The following is a 26,262-nucleotide window of genomic DNA, read 5'->3' as shown; positions in this document are numbered from 1 at the left end:
CCTTGGCTCGGGGAATGGGGAAGCGGACGCAGCTGGACACACGGGCCCAGCAACTCACAGCCAGACGCAGGCGTCCCCAGGCGGAAAGCCCCGGGGCCTAGCAACGGGCAAGACGGGTGGCCTTCCTCCCCTGGCATCTCGCTGGTCCTGTGGTCCAGACCCCCGACCTTTGCTCCCTGGAGATGACATCGAGGCTGGGTTGGATCTCAGCTCCAGGCCCAGGAAAGCAGCAGAACCAGGTGGGCGAGGCCAGGACCAGCTGCGATGACCAATGACCCGCCCTGGCGCCGGCCCATCGGGGGCGGCCACACCCTGAGAGGCTCACCTGGAAAGCTGATGGGCCTTCTACTGAGACCCTCCCCAAGACCCCCCCCACCGAACCCACGGCCTTTAAGAGCCTCCAAGCACCGGCCCAGCGCCTGCCCTTCCCTGAGCTGGCCATGCCTTCCTCCCCCTGTCCTCTGGGTGCAGCTCCTAAGCTCTAAGGGACCCCACCAGACTCGAAACCAGGGGAGCACTGGGCAGCTGGACATCGTCCTGGGCTAACCCCCTGAGCCTGTCCCCCAAGCCCCCTTTTCCCTGACTCCCCGTGAGCTGACAGCAGCCGGCCTGGGCTCCCTTCCTTCCTCTAAGGTTTCTAGGCGGCCAAAGCTGCCACCTCCCTCCCCCCTGCTGCTGCTTCTGTCCTCGGCCCCCCTGGTTTCGCTGTCCCAGCTCCCATAAGCACCCCCTCCTCGCCACCTGGACCTGCTCTGAGCTCTTTCCTGCTCGAAGTCAAGAGCCCACGCAGGCCAGGCCGCCGAGGCAGCCCGCTCGGGCCAGTCTCTTTCCAGTAACAACGGGACGTCTTGCTCAGGCTGTGCCCCCGTCTCCGGACCTCTCGGACCCACAGGCACTGTCTGCTCAGATGAAAACGTCCCTGTCACCCTGTCTGTCCTCAGCCCTGGCAGCTCCGAGGCTCTGACACCCACTGGGCCCCGTCTGTGAGCCTTGGCCCGACATGTGGCCCTCTCGGCGATCGGCCTGGCTGGCCGCCAGCATTGCTTCCCTCTACACCACCTTTCCGTGGGCACCCGCGAGCCATGCCCCGGGCTGAGGGGTCTGTGTACATACGTCACCCCATTCCATCACACAGCACCCCAAAAGAGGATGCTGTGACTTCCTGCACTTTACAGATAAGGAAACGGAGGCACAAGGAGGGGACTTGGCAGGGCTGTAAACTTGAGTCCTGGGGCCAGCCGGGGTCGGAGCCCGGCGGCCTGCACCACCCCAGGTCCTTGCCGGTGGTTCTGATGGATGCCCGGCCACGGCTCCTGGGGGTCCTCTGCCCAGAACTAAGGCTGCCCCCCATCCCTGCCCCCAGACTGCTGACCTAGAGCCCCCATCCCACCCCCTCACGCTGGGGCAGGGCCTGCAGAGGTTCAACCACCTGGTGAAAACTTAAACAAAGGCTCCAGCTTCTGGGGTGGTTTCCTAGCAACCGAGCAGCTCCACGAGCTCAGAATAATCGCCCGAGTTCTGAGCGGTTCTGAGCGGTTCCCCTCAAACAGCTCCGTCCTTTCGGAAAAACAAAGACCCATTATCTCCACCCAGACCCATTAGCCTGGGGCCCACACAGTCAGGTGATGTGATCCGTGCCTTTCAGGGAGCGGCTGACACGTGGGCAAAAGGCAGCGACAAAAGTACAAATGGAGATGGGGAGGAACCCAGTTTTAAAATGGTGCCCCCGGCCCTGACCGGTTTGGCTCAGTGGATGGAGCGTCGGCCTGCGGACTGAAGGGTCCCAGGTTCGATTCCGGTCAAGGGCATGGACCTTGGTTGCGGGCACATCCCCAGTGGGGAGTGTGCAGGAGGCAGCTGATCGATGTTTCTCTCCCATCGATGTTTCTAACTCTCTATCCCTCTCCCTTCCTCTCTGTAAAAAATCAATAAAATATATTTAAAAAATAAAATAAAATAAAATGGTGCCCCCGATGTCAAACATGCAAAATGGACATGGAAGTTTGGAGACGCGAACCGTTCCCGTAACGCCTGTGCAAAGCCCACCGGAGAGGCAGGTGACGGCGGCAGCCATGAGCGAGCCGAGGAGGGCAGCCTCACCTTGGACGGGCTGTTAGGGCGCGTTGGCCGGTGACACGGGCTCTGAGAGAGGAGACAGATGTGGAGAGAACGTGTATTTTTACTTTTTTTTTTAAATATATTTTATTGATTTTTTACAGAGAGGAAGGGAGAGGGATAGAGAGTCAGAAACATCAATGGGAGAGAAACATCGATCAGCTGCCTCCTGCACACCCCCTACTGGGGATGTGCCCGCAACCAAGGTACATGCCCTTGACCGGGATTGAACCCGGGACCCTTCAGTCGCAGGCCGACGCTCTAACCACTGAGCAACACCAGTTAGGGCCGTTTATTTCTACTTGCCCCGAAGGGAAAGGGCCAGGTGCCGTTTGATGGCGCAAGGCCCCCAGGACACTGGGCTGGTCTGTCATTGGGGTAAATGGCACCGTGGCCGAGCGAGGAAGAGAGGAGAGGGAATCAGGGCACTCACGTTGGCGTTTTCTGGCTCCCGGAGGCCGTCCCGCGGAGCCAAGGCTTGTCTGACCTGCAGCCGCAGATGTTCTAAGGAGGCGTCTTCACGAGCCTGCACACATTCTTAGAGCCAAGTTCCAAGGGGCTCGAGAGGGGGGCAGCTTGGGTTTGAGAGGGAGGGAGAAGAGTCCTGCCACTAGCCGGAAACGTTCCGGCCCGATTCCCCGGAGCCAGTAAAACTGCAGGCAGGAGGGGGATGCAAGAATGTCGCCTGGACAGTAGCTTAGCTTGCCTTGCAGTTGGAACAGAGGGGCTGCTGGGATCAGAGGAGCTAACGACCTTGGGGCTTAATTACCGGCGCTTCTCCTACGCTGTGGAAGGCCACAGCCACTTTTCACGGAGGTCTTGCTACACCCGCCGCCCACGGGGCCCGGCCACCCCTGGGGAAGTAGGGACAGTCTGTGTCCTCTCTGGGAGGGAGGAGGCCTCGCTGCACAGGGCAGGCCTGTGGGAGGGAGGGGGTGCTGGGAGCGCTGGGGGCGCTGGGGAGGGGAGCAGGAGGGGGTTTGCTGGAACGTGGAGCCAGCAGGCGAACCCAGACTGCCAGCACCAGCCCAGATGGTGGGGTCCGGTGCTTCCCCAGGCCCCGGCACTGCAGGCCAGAATCCGGATTTCTTAGCCCCGCAGGTGGGAGGGGAGTGGAGGGGGGAGTGGGGGGCCTCCCCCAGCTGCACTGGAACCTGGCATCCATCCCTCCCCATGGCGCCACCCCCCTGGGTCTTCTGGGAGCAGCTTAAACGCTGCTACTGCCTCGTGCAAGGCCTGTGAGACCCTACGCTGGCCCTGCCTGGGGCTTCCACGGCCGGGGACGGGGTGAGGCCCAGCCCTGGGCAGGCAGCCGACATGCTGGTGCTTCCGGCCAGGCCGAGGCCACGCCATGGGCAGTGTCTGAGGAGGGAGCTCAACCCCAGGAAAACGCCGGTTTCCTCATGGCCCTGCAGCCGAAAGGCATGGGCTCCCACCTTGGCTCTGCCGTGTGGTTTTGGCCAAGTCGTGGCACCTTTAAGAATTCTCATGGAAAATGTTGGCGGGGGTGGGGGGGGGCATGAGACCTAGCTGCAAGGACCAAATGACCTCACGAACATAGTGCCAGACCCACGGTGGCTCCAAACCTAGGCCCCTGCCCCAGGCAGAGGGTGAGTCAGGCCCCCATGTAGGACACAGTGCTGCCCCCCCTGCAGGGACACCTGGTGCGGCCCCCCCTATAGGGACACCAGTGTGGCCCCCCCTGCAGGGACACCTGGTGCTGGGTGCAGGCAGCAGCCTGTTTATCAACAGGAAGGGGGACGGGAGCACAGCAGGAGCCTTGGGACCACAGGGCCAGGGGCGGCCGCATGTTTACGGTTCATGGAAGCGTCCAGTCCCCAGAGCCAGAGCACGCAGCTGGCCAGGCCTGCTGGGAGGGGCGGCCTCTTCTCCTCCCAACTGTCCTCCCAGAGCTCAGCGGTCTTTCCGGCCCGGGCTTCAGGGCCCGGAGGGGCTCTGGCTGCTGGCAGGATGGACCCACCTCCACCCTGGCCTTTGACCTCAGCTCTGTCCTCTGAAGCACTGGCATCGGGCCGTGCCCGGGGCCTCCCAGGGGTGCCCTGGCTCTTGGTTAGTCTTCCTCTGGCCTCGCCAAATCCAGCTCCTTCCCTTGCTCTCACGGAGGGCGAACCCACATGCTCCCAGAAGCCTCCTGCCCATCTCCCACCCGGGCTGGGGGTGCCTCCCTCCAGCTCCCACGGCACTTCCTGCTCCGAATGGGGCCTCACGTCTGACCTGGGTGGTCTTCCTGAGGGCGGGACCTGGGCTGGGCTGACTGGCGCGTCTGCTCGGCATCGCAGCGCAGTAAATATTTGTTCGCGGGTGGCCAGCGCTTCCGAGGCTCATTAGTTAAGTTAAATAAAGAGTGTTTTAGCCGGTCAGTCACGGGCACTGGCCAAGCTTTCCTGCATGGGCAGGGACAAGGGCGGACGGGGCCTCCCGGGGTGCCTGGGGGGAGGGGTGCAGACGGCGCCATCGGCCCCCCATCCTCTGCCTGGATTAGGCCACTCTGATCAGCTCCACTCTAAACACGGTTATTTTCACAAAGTTTACGTTTCTAAGAAGCTAGAAGGTTCTGAAGTTCCTTGAGTATTTAACTCCTTTTAAAAACTCAATGTTTAGGGAGCATTTACTAAGGCCTGGCGCTGTTCTAAGCACCTGCAAGATGAACTCATCTGAGCCCAGAACAACCCGAGGCTGGTCCTGTTTGTCCCTAATTCAGAGCCGAGGAGGCAGAGGCCTGGGAAGCGCGACCTCTCGCCCTGGGTGGCATGGCCGAGTCCCAGGGAGTGGCGGCCTGCGCTCATCCGCTGTGCCTGCCGCCCCCACCGTCCCCATTCGGACTGGAGTCCTGGGCACTGAGTGTTTAAGAAGGCTGCGTTGCTATGACGTTTTGAAAACCAATGACTAAGCTCCGACTTCCTGTTTCATAGGTGGGGACAGAGGCCTGGGGTCTGTGAAGGAGGCAGAAGTACAATCCGGGGTCCAAAGCCCAATCCCGGGCCATCCTCAGGAGCCCAGCCCACCTTGTCCAAGCGCAGGCGGCTCTGCGGGTGCCTGCCCAGCACGCAGTGGGGCCCAGGGGGCGGGGACAGGCGCCCTCGGCCACGCCGGCTCTGCTGCTAACATGTGGGTGGCCTCCTCCCCAAACCTGTCTCTCTCCTGTGGCTCTGAATCGGGGCTGTCAGGGCACCTCCCTCACACAGGGTTAGGACGGATGTCACCTGTGTTTGCTCAGGAGGTGCCAGCCCCCCGCCCCCGACAGTTAGTGGTGAGTCTGGGGGGTGAGCTGACCTGTGAAGCATTTAATGGCCTCAAATCTTTAGGATCAGAGAGGAGGTGGGGCCGACCTTTAACCTCATCCCACACCGCCCAGGGATGTGGGGCTGCAGGATAAACAGGACGAGGTGACGCTGTCCGGCACTGACCACGGGACACGGTTTCACAGCCGCAGGTCACCACGCACGCGCTGTTTCACCAGTGATTGGTTTCACAAATAACGGTGACCACGCGCGTTTCAGACAGGGCAGACTGGGGGCCGGCGGGCGTCAGGCCATGAGGCAGGGCCCGGCCTGTTCATGGGCAGGGCTTGCCAACGCCTGAGTCAGTTCTGCTCGTTGTCACGCAAACTGCACTGGCGTGGAACTCGGCGCGGGCAGACCTGTGCTTGGGCCCACAAGAAAGGCCTTCCTTTCCACAGAGGCAGGAGGAACAGACAGCGGGTCCAACACAGGCTTTATTTCGCTGTTGGGGGCCCTGCCATTCTGCTCCCCGTGGGGACACGGCCAGGCTTTCCTAGGGGCTGGAAGGACACCCCAGGTTCTGTGTCCTAGGCCTGGTGGGTCCAGGCGAGCCCCTCACCCCCGCCCCTCTCCCCGCTCCCCACTCGCGTGAGGCAAGCTGTGGAGCAGAGTGCAGCGTGGACATGCTGTGCCCTCGCTGCCCCTCGCCTGGCTCCGGCCTGGAGGGAACCAGGGGGCCTGGGCCATGTGACGGCTCAGAGAGCCCGCAGGACCGGCAGACAGCTGTCGAGGCTTAGCAGCCACCAAATAAATAAGAAGTGTCGTGTTGAGTTTACACAGCAGCACATTCAAGAACAAATCCACACAAGTGAGCAGGTCGGGTGCTGGGAGGGGGAGGGAATGTCACTCAAAGTGCCTCTCTGGACGGGCATCCGGTCCGCCCGGCACCCAGCCTCACGTGGGGACGTCGGGACGGGCGTCCAGTCCGCCCGGCACCCAGCCTCACGCAGGGACGTCGGGACGGGCGTCCAGTCCGCCCGGCACCCAGCCTCACGCAGGGACGTCGGGACGGGCGTCCGGTCCGCCCGGCACCCAGCCTCACGCAGGGATGTCGGGACGGGCGTCCAGTCCGCCCGGCACCCAGCCTCACGCAGGGATGTTGGGATGGGCGTCCAGTCCGCCCGGCACCCAGCCTCACGCAGGGATGTCGGGACGGGCGTCCGGTCCGCCCGGCACCCAGCCTCACGCAGGGATGTTGGGACGGGCGTCCAGTCCGCCCGGCACCCAGCCTCACGCAGGGATGTCGGGACAGGCGTCCAGTCCGCCAGGCACCCAGCCTCACGCAGGGATGTCGGGATGGGGTCAGGCCGTGCATGCAATTTCCATGCCGCTGGGCATTCCAAGTGGCAGAGCTGAAGCAGGCAGCTGGCAGAGACGGCCAGCTGCACACGACAAAGGCCCCTGCACGTGCACACGCACACACACGCACACTCAGCATTAGTGTTGCGCCGGCTGGCCGGGCAGCCGCGCCCCGTCCCCCACCCCCACCCCCACCCGCGGGGACGCGCCCTCACACGGCCGACAGGAAGGGGAAGAAGAAGAAGTCGAAGGCGAACTTCACGGCACCGTGCACGGTGCTGCGCCAGTCCTGCTCGATCTTCACGTGGCGCCGGGCGGGCGCCAGCTGGGCCATGCAGTTGAGGCAGCTGATGGCCTTGAGCTCGAAGACGGGCCACTTGCTGCCCAGGCGGCCCTCCAGGACGGTGCTGAACTCGATGAGGCTGCCCTGGCGCAGGCCCAGCAGCACCTCCTTGAACTCGCTGCTGGCCCGCAGCACGATGTCCTTGGTCACGTCGTCCTCCTCGGGGCCGCGGCTGCCGTTGGCACTGAAGGGCATGCCCACGGTGATCTCGAACTTGTAGCGGTCGAACCGCTTGATGTGGCAGGGGTGCTTGGCCAGCCGCTTGAGGCGGCACAGCTCCTCCTCGGCCGTGGAGGCGTTGCCGGGGCTGCAGGCGGGGTAGGCCTCGCCGTACAGGCAGCGCATCCAGTCGCCGATGACGAACGGCAGCATGTTGATGGCCGACTCGGCGCTGTTGTCGATGTCCGTCACCCGCACGTACTTGAAGCGGCCCGTCCACGTGACCCGGTGGCCCTCCAGGTGGCTGCACAGGATCTGGGTGCGCGCCATGTTGGTCTCCTTCCAGGCCCGCGGCCCGCACAGGGCGCCGTACTGCGGCCAGGTCAGCGTGGAGTTGTACACCTTCATGCCCTCCGAGCGGTACACGTAGAACCAGCAGAACAGCACGATGGCCGAGACCCACACCAGGATGAGCTTGACCACGGAGCTCCGCGTCAGCGACCGGACCACCTCCAGCACCGAGAGGTTGGCCCGGCTCCACCAGCGCAGCAGCAGGGGCACGCTGCAGAGCGCCAGGGTGACCGTGATCTTGGTGAGCTCCAGCGACACGAACCAGAGGGCAAACTGCACCACGCCCATGAGCGCCAGGCCGGCCGCCAGGACCGGGAGCGCGAAGAGGAAGAGGAAGTAGCCGATGGAGGCGCGGACCAGCCCCAGGCCGGTGGAGTGGAGGAGGATGACCACGGAGAGCTCGCACCACATGAAGCAGACCAGGTAGGGGACCAGGTAGCAGTAGGTGCCCTGGAAGCGCCGCAGCTGCGCCATGCGGAAGAAGAGGAAGAGCAGGTAGACGTAGAGCAGGCAGGGCAGGCTGATGTTCAGGACCACCAGGTGGCCCAGGGGCACCGTGAAGAAGGTCTGGCCCAGCAGCCTCAGGCCGTGCCAGTCGAAGGGCAGGCGGGGCAGGAGGGAGAGCAGGCCGGCGGCCACCTCGGTCACCAGCGCCCTGCGGGTGTAGGGCTCGGCGGAGCTGCTCAGGCTCATGTAGCTGGTGGCGGTGAAGAAGACGGCCACCACGGCCATCTCCGAGCAGGGCAGGCAGTCCTTGCTGGCCAGCGGGAAGGAGAAGATGACGAAGGCGACGGACAGCAGGAAGTGCACGTAGGGCTCCAGGTGGTTCCAGCCGAAGTTCACCTCTGCCTGCTCCACGTCCAGGTTGGGCTCGAAGCGCAGCAGCAGGCTGGTGAGCGTGCGGAAGCTCTCCCAGGCCTTGCTGTCCTGGAAGACCTTGAGGGTGCAGATGACCATGGAGACGAAGGACAGGTAGAAGACCACCAGGGGCACGAAGAAGGCGAAGAAGTCGATGGTCAGGTTGCTGATGATGAAGAAGAAGATGAGGGCGTTGATGTGATGGGTGGGGACGATGGTGGAGAGCCAGTGCATGCCAGCGCGGGAGGCCATCTCGATCAGGTACTCTTTGATCTCCATGATGGCGTGCAGCGGGTACTTGACCACCTGCGGGGGAGGGGGCGAGACGAGGATGGAGCCAGGACCGGAGGCCTGCTCGCTGCCCCTCACGACCCCCAGGAGGCAGTCACCCAGCTCTGACCCCTGTCGGCACGGGTCTTTCCACGCAACGCACTCTTCATGGGTCCCTTCCACCCATCCCTGGGCCCTCCTCGCCCCACGGGCCTCACGCTGTCCACACAACAGCACCCTGGGCGGCAGGGCACGCCTCATCTCCCCCCTGTGCCTTGGGGCTCCCCACCTGCTCAGGGGACAGGAACCGCACCCCACAAGCCCACGCTGGGCTCCAACAGTCCCGGGGTGGCAGTGGGGGCCGGGACTCCAGAGGAGCCATGTGTGAAGGTGGAGAGCGGGTGTGGCCGCCCACTGAGTGGAGGTGATTCAACTGCAACAGGGCTGGGCGGGTGGGATGTGTTCCCTGGTGTCTGGAGACCTGAGGAACCAGCCACTCCCCCCCATACACACCTGCCCACTCCCCATACACCCCGCCCACCCCCCATACACCCTGCCCACCCCCCATACACCCCGCCCACCCATCCCGCTTAGAAGCTTAGAATAGACACTCGCCCACATTCAAGTGCAGCCCCTTCCCCGCCTTGGTCCCCAGCCTGCACCCGGAGCAGCGGGCAGAGGCAACACGTGGCCTGGACCGCAGCAAAGGGTGAATGAGGCTGGTGGGAGCGGAGCTGGGAATGGCCTCGGCAAGGAGGTGCAGTGCTTCTCCCATCCAGGGTGGACCCCACACCTGCCTGGTTTCCAGGCAGAAGTCCCAGGAGCTGGCAGTCCTGCGGAGCTCGGGGGACGTGGGAGGAGACCGGAGGGGGTGAAACAAAGTGGCCCGTCCGGGCAGTGTGGTGTGGAGGGCAGGGTTCTGGGTGTGGAGGGGCAAGGGAAGGGAGGAGGGCGCCCACAGCCCGGGTGGGGTGGGCAGCACCGCCTCCACCCACGCCCTCAGGACAGACCCTCTGCGTGAGCATAGCTGACGGCCACCCGGGGAGGTGGCTGTCATCTGCCCGAGAGCCTTGGCTAGCAACGGGGTGGGCTCCCAGAGACAGGGTAGGACACACGTGTGCATGGAGACGGAGGGCCTCTGTGCACGTCCCCGCCACTAGCAAGTCAGAGAGCCAACGGGCAAACTGGCGGCCGGCCGCCCGGCTCCCGGGCCAGCAGCCTCCGGCAGCAGCGGCGCAGGCTCCCGCCTGTGGGGACTTGGGGCGCCCGGGCACGGCAGCGGAGCCTCCGTGGGGACTTGGGGCGCTTGCTGGAGAGCCAAGAGTCCTCTGTGGAAGGTCCTGCCCCAGGCTTCCTCTGGAGGGCCCCTCGCAACGGCCGACCAGGCCTGCTCACTGGTCCCGTGCGGAGGGACCTTGAAATGGCAAGACAGGCCAAAGGCACCCCCAGGGCGGCCACCACTCCCGTCCTCCTCTGTGACCAACGGCGGGTGCGGCTGAGGGAGCTGGCATGGGTCCCCCCGTGGCTGGCACCTGGCCACTCATCTGAAACCCTATCCTAACGCCCAGGGCCACTGTTTTTTGGCCGTGAGGCCATACAATCACGTGGTTGAGAGAACTTTTCAATGACAAAGAAAGTTCTAGAACAGGCGGCCTAATGGAGCCCGGCTTTGGCCTTGCACTGAGGTGCCTGGGCCGCTGCTCGGGCAGTTCTCTCCATGCAGGTGCTCACCCGGCTTCCTGCGGCCCCACCAGGCTCACCCAGCGTCACCCGGCCTCCTGCGGCCCCACCGAGCCCCACCCGGCCCACCCAGTGTCACCCGGCCTCCTGCGGCCTCACCCTCTGGCGTTCTCTGCAGGTGAGAGACAGCGCACGCGGCTCAGCCCAGTGAGCCGGGGAAGTGTGTGCGAGGGGAGGTGGCCACCTGGTGTCTGCAACCCCGGTCTCCGCAAGGAAACACGGCTGTCACAGGCCTGGCCCACCACTCCTCGCTCTCCACACGTGTGCGCTCCTCGCTCGGTCAGGCCGTGTGGGGCTGCTCGCGGCCGATGGCGGGGAAGGGCATGCCCCCTGCCCTCAGACTGGCCCCAGTCACCTCCTCGCCAGTCTGCACACCACCTGCCTCTCCCTGAGCCCCCACAGATCTGGTAACCCGGCGTCCCTGCACCCGGGTCCCCTGCTCTCCTGAGCGCCAGCTCTTGTCCTGCAGGAATTAACCTCCATTCTGTACCGTAAACTAACATTTCTCCAAGTGACATCATCTAAATCAACTGGACCGCAGCGCGTGGCACCTGCTCCCGCTCAGCGATTTTCAGACGCGGAGGGCGCCTGGGGGTCGCCGCGCGCTCACCTTCAGGCGCAGGGGCAGGTCGTCGGGGCTCTTGCCCGCCAGCTCGTCGTCCTCGTCGTCCTGCAGGAACAGGTCGGTGGGGAGGATGCCCTGGGCGTACTTCTTGGTGATCTCCACGAAGTCGTCCAGCGCGATGTAGTTCTTGGCTGAAGCGGAGAGAATGGCATGGCAAGGCTGTCACTGCCTGGAGGGCGGTCCCCGCCTGGGCGGCGAGGCGGGCAGTGGCTGGGCCACGCTGAGGCAGGGGCTCAGACACCCATCTCTGTCCTGGGCGGTGGGTGAGGACCCGGCCAACAAGCAGGAGAGAGAGAGAGAGAGAGAGCGCGAGGCAGACGGCTGCCCCGGAACAGAGCAGGAGCCGAGGCCCCACCCTCAGTGCTGGATCTGCCCGGAGCCGGCCCCTTCCAGACACATTTCCCACCTGCACGGCTGGAAAGTGGGATGTGCCCTCAGTACGATGCTCTCCCGCCCCGAGGCAACTGAGACCCTTAGGGCCTCTAACGTCCTGTGAGGGCTGGTGCCGACCTGGGGGCTCCCGTGAGTGCTGAGCAGCCCTGGGTCCCCCACCACTGTGTCCCCTCGAGTGGGCTCCCAGGGCTCTGGGACCAGGAGTGCACGCACACGCGGCCGCTGCACACAGGGCACTGAAGGTGTCTCCTAACTGGACGTCCCGAAGGCACCCGCTCCCAGAGCCCCCAATCCTCCATCCCCCCCCCCCACTCTGCCCTCCGCCCCACAGCCCATGCTGGGTGCAGAGCCCCCACTCTCCCTGCTGGGTGCCCCCCTTACCCTTCTCTGCGAGCTGCCGCCCACCCTTGCTGACTCGCCCAGGACCCGATGTGCCCGGGGCCCGCAGGGACCACCGTGTCTGCCTCCCTGCTCAGGCGCATGCTCCCAATGGCTGGGGTCCAGGTCCCGTGCCCAGAACGGACACCCATCACGCCCCAAGACCCGGGGACGCGGTGCACGTGGGCACGGGGTGGCGGGCACGGCTGCGTGGGAGCTGCCACGGGCAGAGGAAGAGCAGCTGTACTCACACTCGCTGCTGACCAGGCGCTCCAGCACCCGCCGCTGCTTCTGCAGGGACTTGGGGACGGGGCCTGGCTGTGCCCCTCCATCTGCAGGGACAGAGTGGAGCGAGGATGAAGGCGGGCAGCCCTCCGCAAACCAGCCGTGCACTCCTGGGGGTCCCCGAGCTCTGGGACCACAGGGCCTGGAGCCTCCGCTCTAGGGCCACGTCTCTGGCAGCCACCTCTGGGCCTCCACCCACTAGGGTGACTCGGTGCCCCTCTGGGCACAGCGCATCCCCTTTAATGGGCACACGGAGACCTCTGGGCAGCATAACCGGTCCCCAAACACTTGGCTGGCGTTGTCCTTGCCAGGGCCCTCCCTGGCCTGGACTCTGCGTCCTGTGCCCCAGCCCTACTGCTGGGGCTCCGTCCGGGTCTGCTCCGGAGTGAACACAGCCGGCACCAACATGTTCTGCCCTTTTGTCAACACCCGTCTACCAGCCACAACCCACCTGGGCTCTTCCCGCGTGCCACCCGCCGAGGGAGGACCCGCAGGAGGGCAGAGCGTGACGGCAGGGAGTGGCTCCGCCACCCAGCGGAGGGGCAGCGGGTGGGGCTGGGCTGTGCCACTGTGGGGTTTCTGGGCTCCAGGGTGGCCCCAACTGTCATACCGAGCAAGCTTCTCAGGTCACCACCCGAGCCCCACGAAGGAGCCCCAGACACAGGGGATGTCCCAGAAGGCCCCTCCCTAGGCCCCGGGAAACCCTTGGGGAAGGCCGCGTACCGTGCTCGTTGACCTGACCCACGTTCTCCAGCAGCTCGGACACGGCCACCTGCTTCTTCCTCTTGGGGTTGAGCTTCCAGTACATGACCAGCGCCGCCTTGCGCACGGCCCGCTCCAGGTCGGTCTCGGAGGACAGCTGCTTCACCTCCTGCTCATTCTCGGAGGTGATGCCTGAGGGACGGGCGCATCAGGGCCCCGCCCCGCCCCCTGAGCCAGGCTCTGCCCGAGGGGCCGGGAAGGGACTCATGGGAGGGGCGTCCCAGGCCCCTTTGGTCACCAGGCAGAAAAGGACATCTGTCCGGAAAGGACACTGGGCCCAGTCCCTGTGGGCGCCCACCACACCCAGCAGCCACTGTGGGTGGGCGCGGGGCCACCTGTCCTCCCGCTCGCTCCTCAGACCCCGGTCCTCGACCTGACTGGCTCGCTCCTCAGACCCCGGTCCTCGGCCTGACTGGCTCCCTCACGGCCTCTGGCAACTACTGGCTCTGACTCCGCCGTGGGGGCCGCACTGACCTGCTCGGACAGCGCAGGGCATGGTCTGCTCGGGAAGGAGGCCGGTGGTGAGGGACTCTGGCTACCACCACCACCAATTCGGGTTTTCAAGCCATCAGCCCACACCTGAGCTGTGGTTTGGCAGGCAGCACGCATCCCCCGGCAGCTCTCCGAGCCCCACCGCACCCACCTTTCCTGTCCGCCAGGCAGCGGCGGAGCAGCTTGACGGCCTCACGCCGGCCCTGCTTGGCGGCCAGGGTCAGCCAGTCCACGGCCGTGCAGTTGTTGAGCTCCTCGTCCGCGTCGCCCGCCAGCTGCAGGTAGTGCTTCCCCACCTGCGAGGGAGACGCCGCCTAAGCTGTGCTCAGCAGGGGCTCCTTCTCCTCACCCCTGACCTGACCCCCACAGCCCGCCCCTGACCTGACCCCCACAGCCCTCCCCTGACCTGACCCCCACAGCCCGCCCCTGACCTGACCCCCACAGCCCGCCCCTGACCTGACCCCCACAGCCCGCCCCTGACCTGACCCCCACAGCCCGCCCCTGACCTGACCCCCACAGCCCGCCCCTGACCTGACCCCCACAGCCCGCCCCTGACCTGACCCCCACAGCCCTCCCCTGACCTGACCCCTACAGCCCGCCCCTGACCTGACTCCCACAGCCGGCCCCTGACCTGACCCCCACAGCCCGCCCCTGACCTGACCCCCACAGCCGGCCCCTGACCTGACCCCCACAGCCTGCCCCTGACCTGACCCCCACAGCCGGCCTGGCCCCTGACCTGACCCCCACAGCCCGCCCCTGACCTGACCCCCACAGCCGGCCTGGCCCCTGACCTGACCCCCACAGCCCGCCCCTGACCTGATCCCCACAGCCCGCCCCTGACCTGATCCCCACAGCCGGCCTGGCCCCTGACCTGACCCCCACAGCCCGCCCCTGACCTGATCCCCACAGCCCGCCCCTGACCTGACCCCCACAGCAGGGCAACCTCATGCTTCCTGATCCTCTCCCTCCCCCTGTGCCGGGCCAGCCTCCTCTGACACCCAGGCCAAGAAACAAGGTTGCAGGAACGGAGTCCCACTGGCATCTGCATTACGCTGGGCCTGTGGGACCCTCAGGGCACCCGCTCCTCACAGACACGAGGAGGGTGTGCCACCCCCTCCCCAGATGCAAGGAGGGTGGGGTGGGGCAAGGACAGGCAGGAAGCAGGGAAGGCATCCTGGAGGAGGTGGTGCCGAGACCAGGTGTGAGCAGGACACAGGAGAGTCATGTGACCTCCCTGAAGAGGTGGCGGGAACGACCGGGCACACAAACAAACACGACAGGGGCCAGGCACATGGCGGCTTCACCACGCTGCACCCAAGCCCGTCCACACGGCCCCGCCCCCCGTGGCCACAGAGCTCTCGTCCGGGCCCGCTGTTCTGGGGGCCACGCCTGAGCCTCCCACCCGACACCGCGGTCCTCACCTCCGTCTGTGCCTTGGGGTCCCCGGCCTTGGCCTTCTCCAGGACTTCTTCAAAGGGGGTTTCCACGTCTCCCTTCACGGGCCCTTTAACAGGAAAACAATGTCACGGAGCCGGCCTGTCGCTGGGCGGGGGCCGGGAGGACAGCAAGAACGGCCAGACCTGGAGCGCTTCTCCGTGAAAACCCGGTCGGAGGGGAGAGAAGACACCCTGATGCCCCACGTGGAGGAAGGACAGCGGCTGGGCAGTCAGCTCAGGCTCTGCTCCGTCTCTGGGCGTGTGGGAAGGTCTGGCCCGCAGACCGAAGGCCCCCACCTCCCTCGGCTCACTGCCTGACTGCAGTGCTAGGAGGCCCCACCTCAATACCGAACCTGCACCCCGATGCCCAGCCCGCCCCCCCCACAGGCCAAAGGCCCCCCACCTCCCTCAGCTCACTGCCTGACTGCAGTGCTAGGAGGCCCCACCTCAATACCGAACCTGCACCCCGATGCCCAGCATCCCCCACCCCCCCACAGACCAAAGGCCCCCCACCTCCCTCGGCTCACTGCCTGACTGCAGTGCTAGGAGGCCCCACCTCAATACCGAACCTGCACCCCGATGCCCAGCACCCCTCCCCCCACAGGCCAAAGGCATGTTTTCTGAGATCGCAGTCTGTACGCACACGGTGTTTGGAAGCCACAATCAGTGCGCATGCATTTTGAGATAAGTATTTATAATAGAGTTATAACCCATTCCCACGTCGGCCTGTGGTGGGATTTAGGGGTTTGTGTGTGTATCAGATTATGCCACAAACTACATGTGTGCGCGCGCATGTGTGCGTGTTGGGGATGCTTGCCTTTTCTCCCCCCCCACCACAGGGGATCATTCCAGTGGCTCGGACATCCCGCCGAGGGGGCAGCCAGGCCGCGAGGGGATTCCCAGTCCCCTCCGCTTTACAAGGGGCCACACGCCATCCCGTGTGGCATTGTGGGGGCTGTTCTCCTAGCTCAGGGGTCGGCAAACTCGTTAGTCAACAGAGCCGCAGTTTGCCGACCACTGTCCTAGCTGACGACCAGTCCAGGCACCCAACCAAACGCCTCATGCTCACACTGCATGTCACTTTCTAAAAAGTGAGCCCGTGACAGCACGTCACGTCCCTCACCAAGCTCACTGTCACCTCCCCGCGGCGCTCGTAACTATAGCTTCTAGAAAAGATCATCTTTCACCCGCCCCTTTCTTTCATTTACAACCAGTACTCAGGGCCCTGCCGACTGCGCACCTCGCCTCCGCCCATCGCCATACCCACCGGGCGATGGCACACCTGGCAGTGACACGCGTCCCCCACATAGTAGGTGCTTCTTAGACACTACCGAACTGTCCCTCTCTGGATGTCTCTGGAAGCAGAAGGCAGAGGGAAAAGAAACAAGAGCAGCCCCCACTCCCACGCCCCATGTCCCTCCGCCTGTGCTGGGCTCCCGGACTCCGGGCGGAGGCGGCGGGGCAGTGGCCTAAGGTGACCCAGGGGGCTGGGGACGGTGCACGGGGAGGAGGCCTTCACGAGGCACCTGGCCCTCCTGGTGACACTCCCACCAAGTTCCGGCGGGGCTTCCTCCCCACGGTCCACCGGGGACTCCCTGGAGATGGCTTCAGGCCAGGACGACCGCCCCTTCCCCAGCGCTGGTCCTCAGGGCCCCGAGGCCCACGGCCAGTCCTCCTGGGTGCTGTCACCCCCTCAGCCCCGGGGCGCATTTCCTGGCGGAGGAGGACTCAGACTAAGAGGACAGCTCCGAGCGGGGGCCTCCTGCAGTGCAGACGCACCAGGAGGGGTGGGTGTGGAGGGAAGCCTGCCGGTGTGAAGTGCCTTCAGCATCAAAGTGCCGCCTCCGCGGTCACTGACCCCTCCACAGGTTTATGAGGAAGGGGTGCTGTCTGAGGTCCAGAGCCGGCGTCCACAAAACCTGAGCCTCAAGCCCCGCTTGGCCTGGCTGACCCTGGACCCCACTCTTTGACCCCACACCTGCCCAGGACACCAGCAGCCTCGCAGCCCATGCCCAGGACACCAGCATGGCCCGGTCCTTCCTCCCTCACACACCCAGCACCTCCCCTCCCGCCCACTGTCTCCGCACCCGGCTGGACAGGCCCTCGGACAACGCTGGGGTGAACACTTCCTGGCAGTCTGAACCCTCACCCAAAGGTGCCGGCCACCATCCCTGTCTGTGGCCCTGTGGCTGCCCAAGCGAGCACTTGGCCGGGTGCGAGCAGCGGGAGCCTCGGGGACTCGGCAGTCCTGCGGCTGCGTCAGCTGCTGTGACTGCACAGCCCAGGTGTGGGGGGCTGGGACCCTGAGGCTGCCAACCTGCCCAGGACTTGTCTTTCCCTGTCCTCCCCTCCCCTTCTCTCACCCCTCCTTCTCCCCCCTCCCCTCCTCTCCCCGCTCAGAGGCAGGACCACACAGAAACCAATGCTTCCTGACTTATCCGAAACGTCCAGGCCTGACTCCTCCTCCCAGGGCTGTTCCGCATCGGCCGACTGAACCCAAGCCCGGCCTGGCCTCTGAAGCCCGAGGAGGAAGGCCGTGTGGCTGGGCTGAGATTCGGGCCAGGCCCTGGCCCGCCCAGAGCTTGGGGGTAAAAGCAGAGCACTCGGGGCTGTCCGAGGAGACGGAGATCAGAGCGCCCGTCGGGGCTGGCCCAGCAGGAACTGGACAGGAGCCTGGTCTGCAACACTAAGCCCGAGGGCCCCGGCTCGGGTGGGAGGGGCTGGGGGAGGACAGAGACTCGGCGGCCCCTCACTCGCAGCCGTCAGCCGGACCAGTCTGTGACTCAGTTTCCTCATCTCCAAGTGGGGACAGCAGCAGCACTCCCCCTGCGGTGAGGGGTCACCGCACGCCCGGGGACAGTGACCCCATCCCCCTGCGGAGAGGGGTCACCACACGCCTGGGGACAGTGACCCCACAGCGGTGCTCAACACAGTGGACCGCTGCGTGGGGCCTTGCTGAGCTGGGGAGTCACCTTGGCAGTGGCCTCTCCTGGGAAAGCATCCTGACCGGCTGGGTGCACTGGAGAGGTGAGGAGAGCGTGACCAGGCGGACTGGGGGCTGGGCTTCCGTAACTCACAGACCCCTGGGGGAGATGCAGCGAGGAACAAGAGACGGCACAGGGTCCCACCCTGTGGTGGTGGGGGAGAAAAGGCAAGCATCCCCAACACGCACACATGTGCGCACACACATGTAGTTTGTGGCATAATCTGATACACACACAAGCCCCTGAACACAGGCACACAGCCCTGAGCTGACCTTATGGCCAGTCACCAAAGAGGTGTTTAGTGGGGTCATAAAACTCAATGGCCGTGTTCATGTGCAAGGGACACCCCAACAGGAGGCCTGAAGGGACCTCAGTGAAGGAGCCAGGGGCCAGGAGGTGCTTGGTGACATCATGAAGTCTATCAAGTACCACAGCTCAGGAGATGGCCTGTCTCTGTGGGGCACCAGGCAGGTCCCTGCAGGGGTGAGGGGCGGGGACTCAGCGGGATTCCGCAGGCACGGGCCTGAGGAATGTCCCCCGATGTACAAGGTCCCAGTGCCCGCACAGCCCTCATGTGGATGCCTCGGGCTCGGTACGACCCCGCCCACTTCACAGGTGCAGAAATGGCTGGGTGACCCTCAAAGGCACCCAGCACGGGGCTGCCAGCCCAGCCCCATCACTCCTCCACTAGTCTCTGGAGCGGTGAGGAGAGCATGACCGGGAGGGGGGCGGGGGTTGGGTTTCCATAACTCAGGGCCCCTCTGGGGGAAACGTAGCCCATCTCCGAGGTCCCTCTGGGCCACGGCACTCGACAGACACAGTCCGGGTACCCAGACATTTGCTCCGGAGTCCGGTTGGGAAAAGCTTGGGAGAACTAAACTGGCAGCCAACCACAGAGTTCTGTGGCTCAGGTTTCTGCCCACCAGGGTCGAATTCAACTGCCGGCAAGCAGTGCTTATCTATATATATAAAACCCTGCTATGCAAATAGACTGAATGGCGGAACAACCGGTGGCTATGAGGTGCACTGACCACCAGGGGGTGCACGTGAAACACGGTGGGCGTCGGCAGCAGGCGGCAGAGCATGGAACATGGTGGGCATTGGCCGCGGTGGGATGGTGGAGCACGGGGCGCTGGTCACTGTCATCGGGGCAAACCTCTAGTGGTTACTGAAAATTCTTTGCTCCGATGCGCCGTGGTCCTGCCTGGCGCTCACACCTGCTGCTGGTGCCCAGCATCGGCCTCCATCGCTTGGTGTCGTTAGTGGGTGTGAGCGGTGGCTGCCGGCCCTGATCGCCCCTGAGGGCTTCTCCACCTCCCCCTGCTCCTGAGGGGTGATCAGGGCAGCGCACCTCGCACCCGCTGACAGCACTGGCCCCACTCGGACCTGTTGCCGGCACTGGCCCCAATCACTCCACGCCGTCAGCAGGTGGGAGCAGGGCTGCCAGCAGATATGGGACCAGGGGCCGCGGTGAGAGGGACAGGGCGGGGGCGCAGAGGATGGGCCGAGACCCGCCCCTGTGCCCACTGCAGCCTTGCGGCCCACAGTTCCTTTCAAGGTGCATGAATTCGTGCAAGGGGCCCCTAGTTTTTAAACAAAAGGAGCAGAAGGGAGACTACCAGACTGCAGCACACACATGGCTGAGCATAGTTGTGGGAATCTGCCCCCACTGACTGAGTGTGCGAGGGTGCCCGTGGGCGGGCGTGCCAGGTGACAGCAGCGCATGCATGTCTTGCCGTGGGATGAGGTCAGAAAGCGTAAGAGGCGGCACAGCCTTTAGAGTCAGGCTGGGCTGCCACAGGTGGAGGTGGTGCCGGTGGACTGTGGGCCGTGGCTCCCACGAGCACGGGGAAGGCAGAGCGGTCTTGGGGTGCAGGGAGGAGGGGGGGCCACCCGGGAAGAGGAGAACAGGATTTTTCCACCCGCAAAGCGCTCGGATCTGGCCCTGGAGCAGGACCACAAAGCAGGGTGCAGGCTCGTTCCAGGGGCAGCTGGCCCTGAGGAGGGGCCACGTGGGGCCCCAGGCCATAGGGCCCGAGGATTGGCCACATGGAGAGGGGACGACAGGAGCTTCCCCAGCCCTGGGGGCCCTGGGGGAGGGGAAGCCTTTCTCACCCCCCCCCCGCCCCACTCACAGTGCCTGGTGCGGAACCAGCCCAGTGTGAGCAGGTCCGAGCTGATTATAAATAAAATAAGGACACGTGGCATCCCGTCTGCATGCGATGGAGTGCTGGGCCCTGACCGGCAGGGGAAGCCACACAGGAGGAAGCTGGAGGGGCCTGGACCACACGTGGGCTCGGGGCTCACCCTGCACTGTGCCCAGGGAACAGCCCCGGCCTGGGCCGAGGACCATCCAGCTTCCCAGGCCCCAAACCCTTACCCGTTCTGTCCACTCCTTCTCGGCTCCTGGCACGAGGGGCTGGGGGTGCTGCTGGGGCCCCAGCTTCTCCCATATCTGGTCCAGGTCCAACTTGGGGTCCAGGAGCTCTGGGCGCTTCACTCTTCTCCTGTTTTACCGAGGAAGTGCCATTGAGCCGGGAGCGGGCCTGGGGCTGTGCTGGTGGCGACGGCTGCGGGCGGGAGGGGCTCGGAGGAGGGGCGCTGGCGTCCATCCTGCCGGCGAGAAAAGCTGCAGGTCAGACACACCAGGATCCCCCAGCTGGGCCCGCTCAGGCCTCTTCTTTAGGAAAGAAAGGAGACAGCAAGGGAACGGCTGGGGGCTGCCCAACATCACAACAGCCCCCTAAGACCGTCCCACTTCACAGAGGAGGAAACGAGGGAGCAAACACACTCAAGGCCAGTGCCGTCCAGCTCGATGGGGCCCAGCAGTTGGGAGAGCTCAGGCCCCAACATCCGAGGCCTCGAGTCCCCGCCTCACAGGGCATGAGCCACAAGGCCTGGTGTCCCCATCTGAGCAGCGAGGGGGATGCCCAGAAGCAGCCTGGCTGTGGAGGGCTGCATGGTGGCCTGGCCTCCATGACCGTCCACCCCGCGTCTGCGAAGCTGACCTGACTTGGGGAAGGGGGCTCGCAGAGGTAACAAAAGCTCTTCGGAGGAGGTCATCGGGTGTGGCGGAGCCTAATCCATGACGGGTGTCCTGGCGAAGAGAGGAGGGAAACACAGAGACACAGAGGAGACCGCGTGACAAGCAGGTGGAGACAGAACCTGGAGTGGTGCGGCCGCAGCCCAGAAGGTCAGTCACAGCAGCTGGAGGCCAGGAAGGGTTCGCACTCAGAGCCCCCAGGAGCAGGGGGGGCGGGGGAGGGGAGGGGAGGGGGAGGGAACCACAGTCGGTGGGACTGGGATTAAGTCAGATCCGCCCCACTCCAGGCCAGAACCACAGGACACAGATCTCAGGACGCGAATACCACCAGAGAGGAACACACACAGAAACGCGGGGTGACGTAAGCCACATGGTGTCTGAGAAGATCCTGGGACCGGCTCACGGTGGGGGCGGGGAGGGGGCGGGCTCAGTCAGTCCACAAAAGCGCTGCTCAGGCTGGTGGCAGCATGGACACGGACACCGCCGGCACGGTGTGGAGAGCCACAGTCACAGGCCCTGGCTGGGCCTCGGGGACATAACCCGCCGACATGGTTGGCCCCCGTGTGCGCGGTGGGGATCCTGTGAGGCCCCCCCCAGACTCCGGGCCCATCGCCCTCCTCACTGAGATGAGGATGCTGAGCGCAGAGCGGGCGGAGGCTGGCAGCGAGGGCACCCGGCCCCCCTGACCTGCTATAGCTCCCTGCCCTTGATTCCGCCCCACCAGCTGGGCAGTCCTGAGCGGGCCTCGCCCCTCTCTGCACCTCAGTCTCTGCTGTAAATGGACTGCCACCCCATGTTCGGGGACCCTGAGGACCATGTGAGACCAGACTACAAGGTGCATCGGCGTGTGGGAGGGCGTGAGGGCCCCGGACATGTCCCAACACCCAGCTCCGAGCATGGAGCTGATGGAGTAGGTGACCGACACGTCTCCAGTGGGGCCTCACAGCCGTGTCTGCCCCGTCCCCCGCTACACATGGTCCCACAGATCTGATCTGTGTCCATCAAAGAACCCTGTCGATTCCAATGCGGACACTCCTGCCTCAGAGGGCCTCAGCCGTTCTTGTAAAACACCCCCCGGGTGCAAACCAGAAGCGTGGTCAGGCCACGCAAATCAGCCCACAGATCAAAGCCGTGCAGGCCCGTCTCCAAACCCCAGGCTTCCGGGAACCGGACCAAGAGGCCACTTCTGCAAAAGCCGTCATCGGCGGCACGTGCAGACCCCAGTGCGTGCCCCGGCTGTGGGCGGGACACAGGCGGTGACGCGGCATACACAACCGGGCATTGCGGGCCACGGCCGACCTGAGCTGGCAAAAATGGCAGGACTTGAACCCTGGGGCCACGGCTACTGGCCATCTCCATGGCTCCTGCTGCCCCAGAATCAAGGGCCACCTTCTTGGAATGGCAGAGGGCAGCTCGCCTGAGTGAGAGCTGACTTATGCCGGGCATTGCTGTTGTTAATGACAACAACAAACATGTATCTGGAATGGGCTCGGTTCCCGGCGCTTCCCACAGACTTCCCGGGGGTCCTCACGGCCTGTCGGGGAGGCAGTAATATCCGGTGTTATAGGTGGAGACACGGCTTATGCTTCACCCCCGCCCCGTTTCACAGACGAGGAAGCGCGGGGCCAGGAAAGCAGCCACAGCTCAGTGTGGACGCTGGAATTCCAACCCGCAAAACCTGCGCGTTTCTGAAAAAGGGGCCCCTGCAACCCGACCCCCACGCCCTTCTCTTCCCTGGTCCACTCTCCCCACACGTGGTGGTCCTCCAGGCCCACAGCCCTGCCCCTGCAGAGCCCTCCTCCTGCTGTGGGTCTCGGCTGTACTGCCCACCCCGTCCAGGGGGCGGTCATGGGGTTACAGTCCCTCCAGATGCTGCTGCATACACAGCTGTTAGCAGCTGCGCAGGGACGTTTCAAGCTGTCCAGCGCGTACACACGTTTAAACAACAGGAGAATGTGTAACACTGTTAGGCAGGATTCCAAGCAGCATGACGTCTATTTCGGATGAAAGCAAAGTTTATCTACAGAAAAAGATGGAAGAAAATGCCTCCAAAAGGTAAATACTGACTATCTCTGGGTGGAGGGATTACGGGTTTTTTTTTTTTTTACTTAATTCTTTTTCTAAATGTATTTCTCTAATTTTGTGTAATGAATGTGCAAGGTTTTGGGGATTACAACAATGTTTTCAAACCCACCTGTGGGATGTCTGCTCGGCCCAGCCCCCGGCACAGGGCGGCCCCTTAAGATCAGGACAGGCTCCCAGGTAGCTATTTTTGCCCCAGGGTATTAAGGGCCAAACCAAGGAACATTCCCAAGTGCCAAGTTCCCAGGAACAAAGGCGGGTCACGGGGTATGTCCAGCCACAGCGTCTCCCAGTGCTGAGCCCACTGCACACTGGGCACCGGGCCTGCGCCAGGCACTCCTCGGGCCTCCCTGCCCAGAGAGAGCTCCTCAGCCCGGATGGGAAGGAGCCAGGGCTGGGATTCCGGAAGAGAGGCCGGGACTAAGTGTTCAGGACCGGCGGGCATGAGCCAGCGAGGGTGGAGGAAGGGGGGTGTCGGGCATTCCAGCAGGGACTGCCCAGCAGAAAAGGCAGCAGAGGGAGAGTGAGCCAGCAATGTGGCCGGGGAGGTGCAGGTGGCTGAGGAGTGGCCTCCGGGGAAGGGGACAGGGGAATGAGAGAAGAGGCTGACTGGGTGGCAGGGGAAGGGCCTGCGGGCCTGAAGGAGTGCCAGGTTAGGGCCGGAGGAGGTGAGGGCGGTGCTGAGTAGGGGATGGCAGTTAAAGAACCATTGGGGCGGTGCGGGGACAGGATGGGGGCACCAGGAAAGGGGGCAGGTGGCCGTCCAGGGAACGGGGCGGAGGTCTGGCCCTGCGCAGGCCTCTGAGCACAGCTCTGGAGCGGGAGAGACAGGGCACCACTAACTGAATGTGAGGGTGGGGAAGCAGAGGGGGGCTGGGTCTGTGGCTAAGGACCAGGGCGGGGTGTGCTACTTTCTGAGGCGGGGACGTGGGAGCCGTATAAAGCATAAAACCCCCTCTGTATTAGGATTCTTCTTGTCACCGGCATCGGGGACCAGGGCTTGGTCTCTGTCCTGCAGCACAGGCATTTTGGGGGCCAGGACTAGGCTAGGCTCCCCTCTGTGACCTTGGCTGGGAAGGCAGAGGAGGCCTGAGCGGGACTTCATCCTGGGAAGCAAGGTGAGAGGTGGTCGCCTAGCAACCTTTCCTGCGTCCACCTGCTGGGGGAGGGAAGGGGGCGGAGACAAAGGAACTTGTGTCAAAATCCCTGGTCGGACACCTCGGGGCTCCCAGGAGAACCCCTGGAGGGGACACCAGCCAGGGTGGCCTCCAGCACAGCCCCCTCACTGGGCAGCGGGGCAGCAGGGCAGTTGTTCGGCCGCCTGCACAGAGGGACTAGGACTCCGTGAGTGATGGATCGGGGCAGGAGGGCAAGCCCTTTCCACAGGCCGAACTCCAGGGGTCACTGTCCAAGGTGAGGAAAGGCGGGGCTGCGCTCCGCTGGGCAGGTCACCAGATCCCAGCCAGCCTGCTTCCTCCGGTGAACGGGAGCTCCGATTCCTACCCCTAAGCCGACCTACAGGGCTAAACCCTGTACACACGTTAGTTCCCTTAAATGTCTCCACATCGAGCCCAACAGGGCTGGGTCAGATTGCCCAGAACGCTTCATCTTTCAAAACAGAAACTATGGTTCCGAGGGCCAGGCTCACGTCAGCCAGCCCCACCCCCCTTCCCCAAGAGAGGGGTGGGGTGGGGTGGGGGTAACTGTCATAGTTTCCCAGGAGGCTGCGACCGCGTTAGCCTGACCCAGAGGCTGCTGCTCCGCGGGGGTGTGGGGGGGGGTTGGGGTGGGGGGGGCCCCCATTCGGGGACTGAACCCCACCAAGCCCCTCGAGCCCTTCCAGCGGCCCTGGGTCCCACCGACGGCGGCCGCGGGGGAAGGGCCATGACGGGGCAACTCGGGACGGTGCAGCGGGGACAGGGCGGCCCTTGCCAACCGCCGGGTCCCCAGCCACGGGACGCCTGCCTTTCGGGCTTTTTCGCCCCACACGGGGCTTTCGCGGCGAGGCTCGCAGGGCAAAGGGCGTGAAGTGCTTGGAGCGCGCTGTGCCCCACGATCCCTGGGGCGCTGGGGCCCAGGGGGCGCTCACCCCCCTAGGAAGACCCCTCTCCGGCAGGGGTCGCCGTGCGGTCGCGGAGCGGAAGGGACTCCAACCCTTCCATTTCTGGGGAACTTGCAGAAGTGGGGACCGGCCGCCCATCTGCTCGTTTGGGGAAACTGAGGCCCGAGACGGGCGGCATCTCTTTCCATCCCCCCGCGCCGCCGTCCCCGGTACCCAAGTACTCACCGGCCCGGCGAGTGGGCCGCACGCGGCGCCGCGATGGCTCTCGGGCCTCCGGGACCGCAGCAAAGTTGTCGGGAGGAGCCGGACTCGCCGGGGCCGGAGAGAAGCAGCCGGGACGAGCGGGCGGCGCCAGCAGCAGCCAGAGCCCGCGAGTGCGGCCCTCCGCGCGGAGAGGGGCGGGCCCGGGGGCGGGGCCGCGGACCTCGCTCCACTCCTGACGCGGCTGGGAGGACGTGGCGCTGGCTCGGCCCGCTGAGCGGCCGGCGCGCCTGTCAATAACCGCGCACTTCCGCCAATCACGGTGCGCTTCGCCGGCCTGTCGGCGACTAGCCCGCCCCTGCACAGCCAGGCTGGAGGGCGCCGGGGACCCGGTCCAACTGCGAAAGTTTCCGAGCAGATTCGGGCCTCGGCCCCGCCCAGGCTTGGCGAGACCTCTGTTCTTTGTCTATAACAGGTGGTTGGTTGGACCCCTGGACAAAACTCGTGCTATCTTCACCCACCACTCTTCAGATTCATTATACTTGCTGTTGCTATAGTAACTAACAGGTTGAGGGCCTACTATGCGCCAGATGCCTTCATTCCAGGCCCGCTAGAAAGCGGGGGCTCCCCTGATGCAGCAGCAGGGATACAAAAATGTGGCCCATTTAAATGGGTACGTGTAGCCAAGCGTCGCTTTACATGCAAAAAAATCAAATGCACGTAGCACTCGTTTCAAAAGGGAATTGGAGGATGCGTTTAAAAATGTATGTGAGGCCAGGCTAGGCAGCTTGAGAACCCTCTTCTTCGGTCCTGTCCCGAGTCTGACAGGTGTGGTTTGGAGATGAGGGCAAAGGTCTCTCCCTGAGGCAGTGAGGCCCTCGGGGGGAGGGGGGGCTGTGGCCTGTGTCTGCTCTATGTGTGATTCCCAAGGCCAACCTGAGCTCAGGGTGGTTGCCAGCGGTATGCTCCCAACACGGTGGGAGCAAAGATTCCGATGGTTTCGGAGATGACCTCCACCCACTGAACACATTGCCCGGGGACTTTTGTCAAAGCTGCACGCTTCAGGTCCGCCACCTCACCTC

The 26,262-nt window shown here is 64.6% G+C and overlaps 1 protein-coding gene across 1 annotated transcript; it reads right to left on the bottom strand.

Moving 5' to 3' along the window:
• Positions 1–5,833: 5,833 nt before the first annotated feature.
• WFS1 (wolframin ER transmembrane glycoprotein) lies at positions 5,834–25,362 on the bottom strand. The gene is made up of 8 exons (XM_080673785.1): positions 25,205–25,362; positions 20,173–20,405; positions 14,794–14,876; positions 13,524–13,668; positions 12,842–13,012; positions 12,085–12,165; positions 11,048–11,193; positions 5,834–8,733 (listed from the first exon to the last, which is right to left on the bottom strand). Exons 2-8 carry the CDS (start codon positions 20,402–20,404, stop codon positions 6,928–6,930), a joined length of 2,664 nt encoding a protein of 887 aa, XP_080529911.1. The 5' UTR covers position 20,405; positions 25,205–25,362; the 3' UTR covers positions 5,834–6,927.
• Positions 25,363–26,262: the final 900 nt, after the last annotated feature.

This window comes from Plecotus auritus (genome assembly GCF_963455305.1).
Source record: "Plecotus auritus genome assembly, chromosome: 1".
NCBI classification, from domain to species: Eukaryota; Metazoa; Chordata; class Mammalia; order Chiroptera; family Vespertilionidae; genus Plecotus; species Plecotus auritus.
This window is presented reverse-complemented; position numbering and strand designations above follow the sequence as displayed.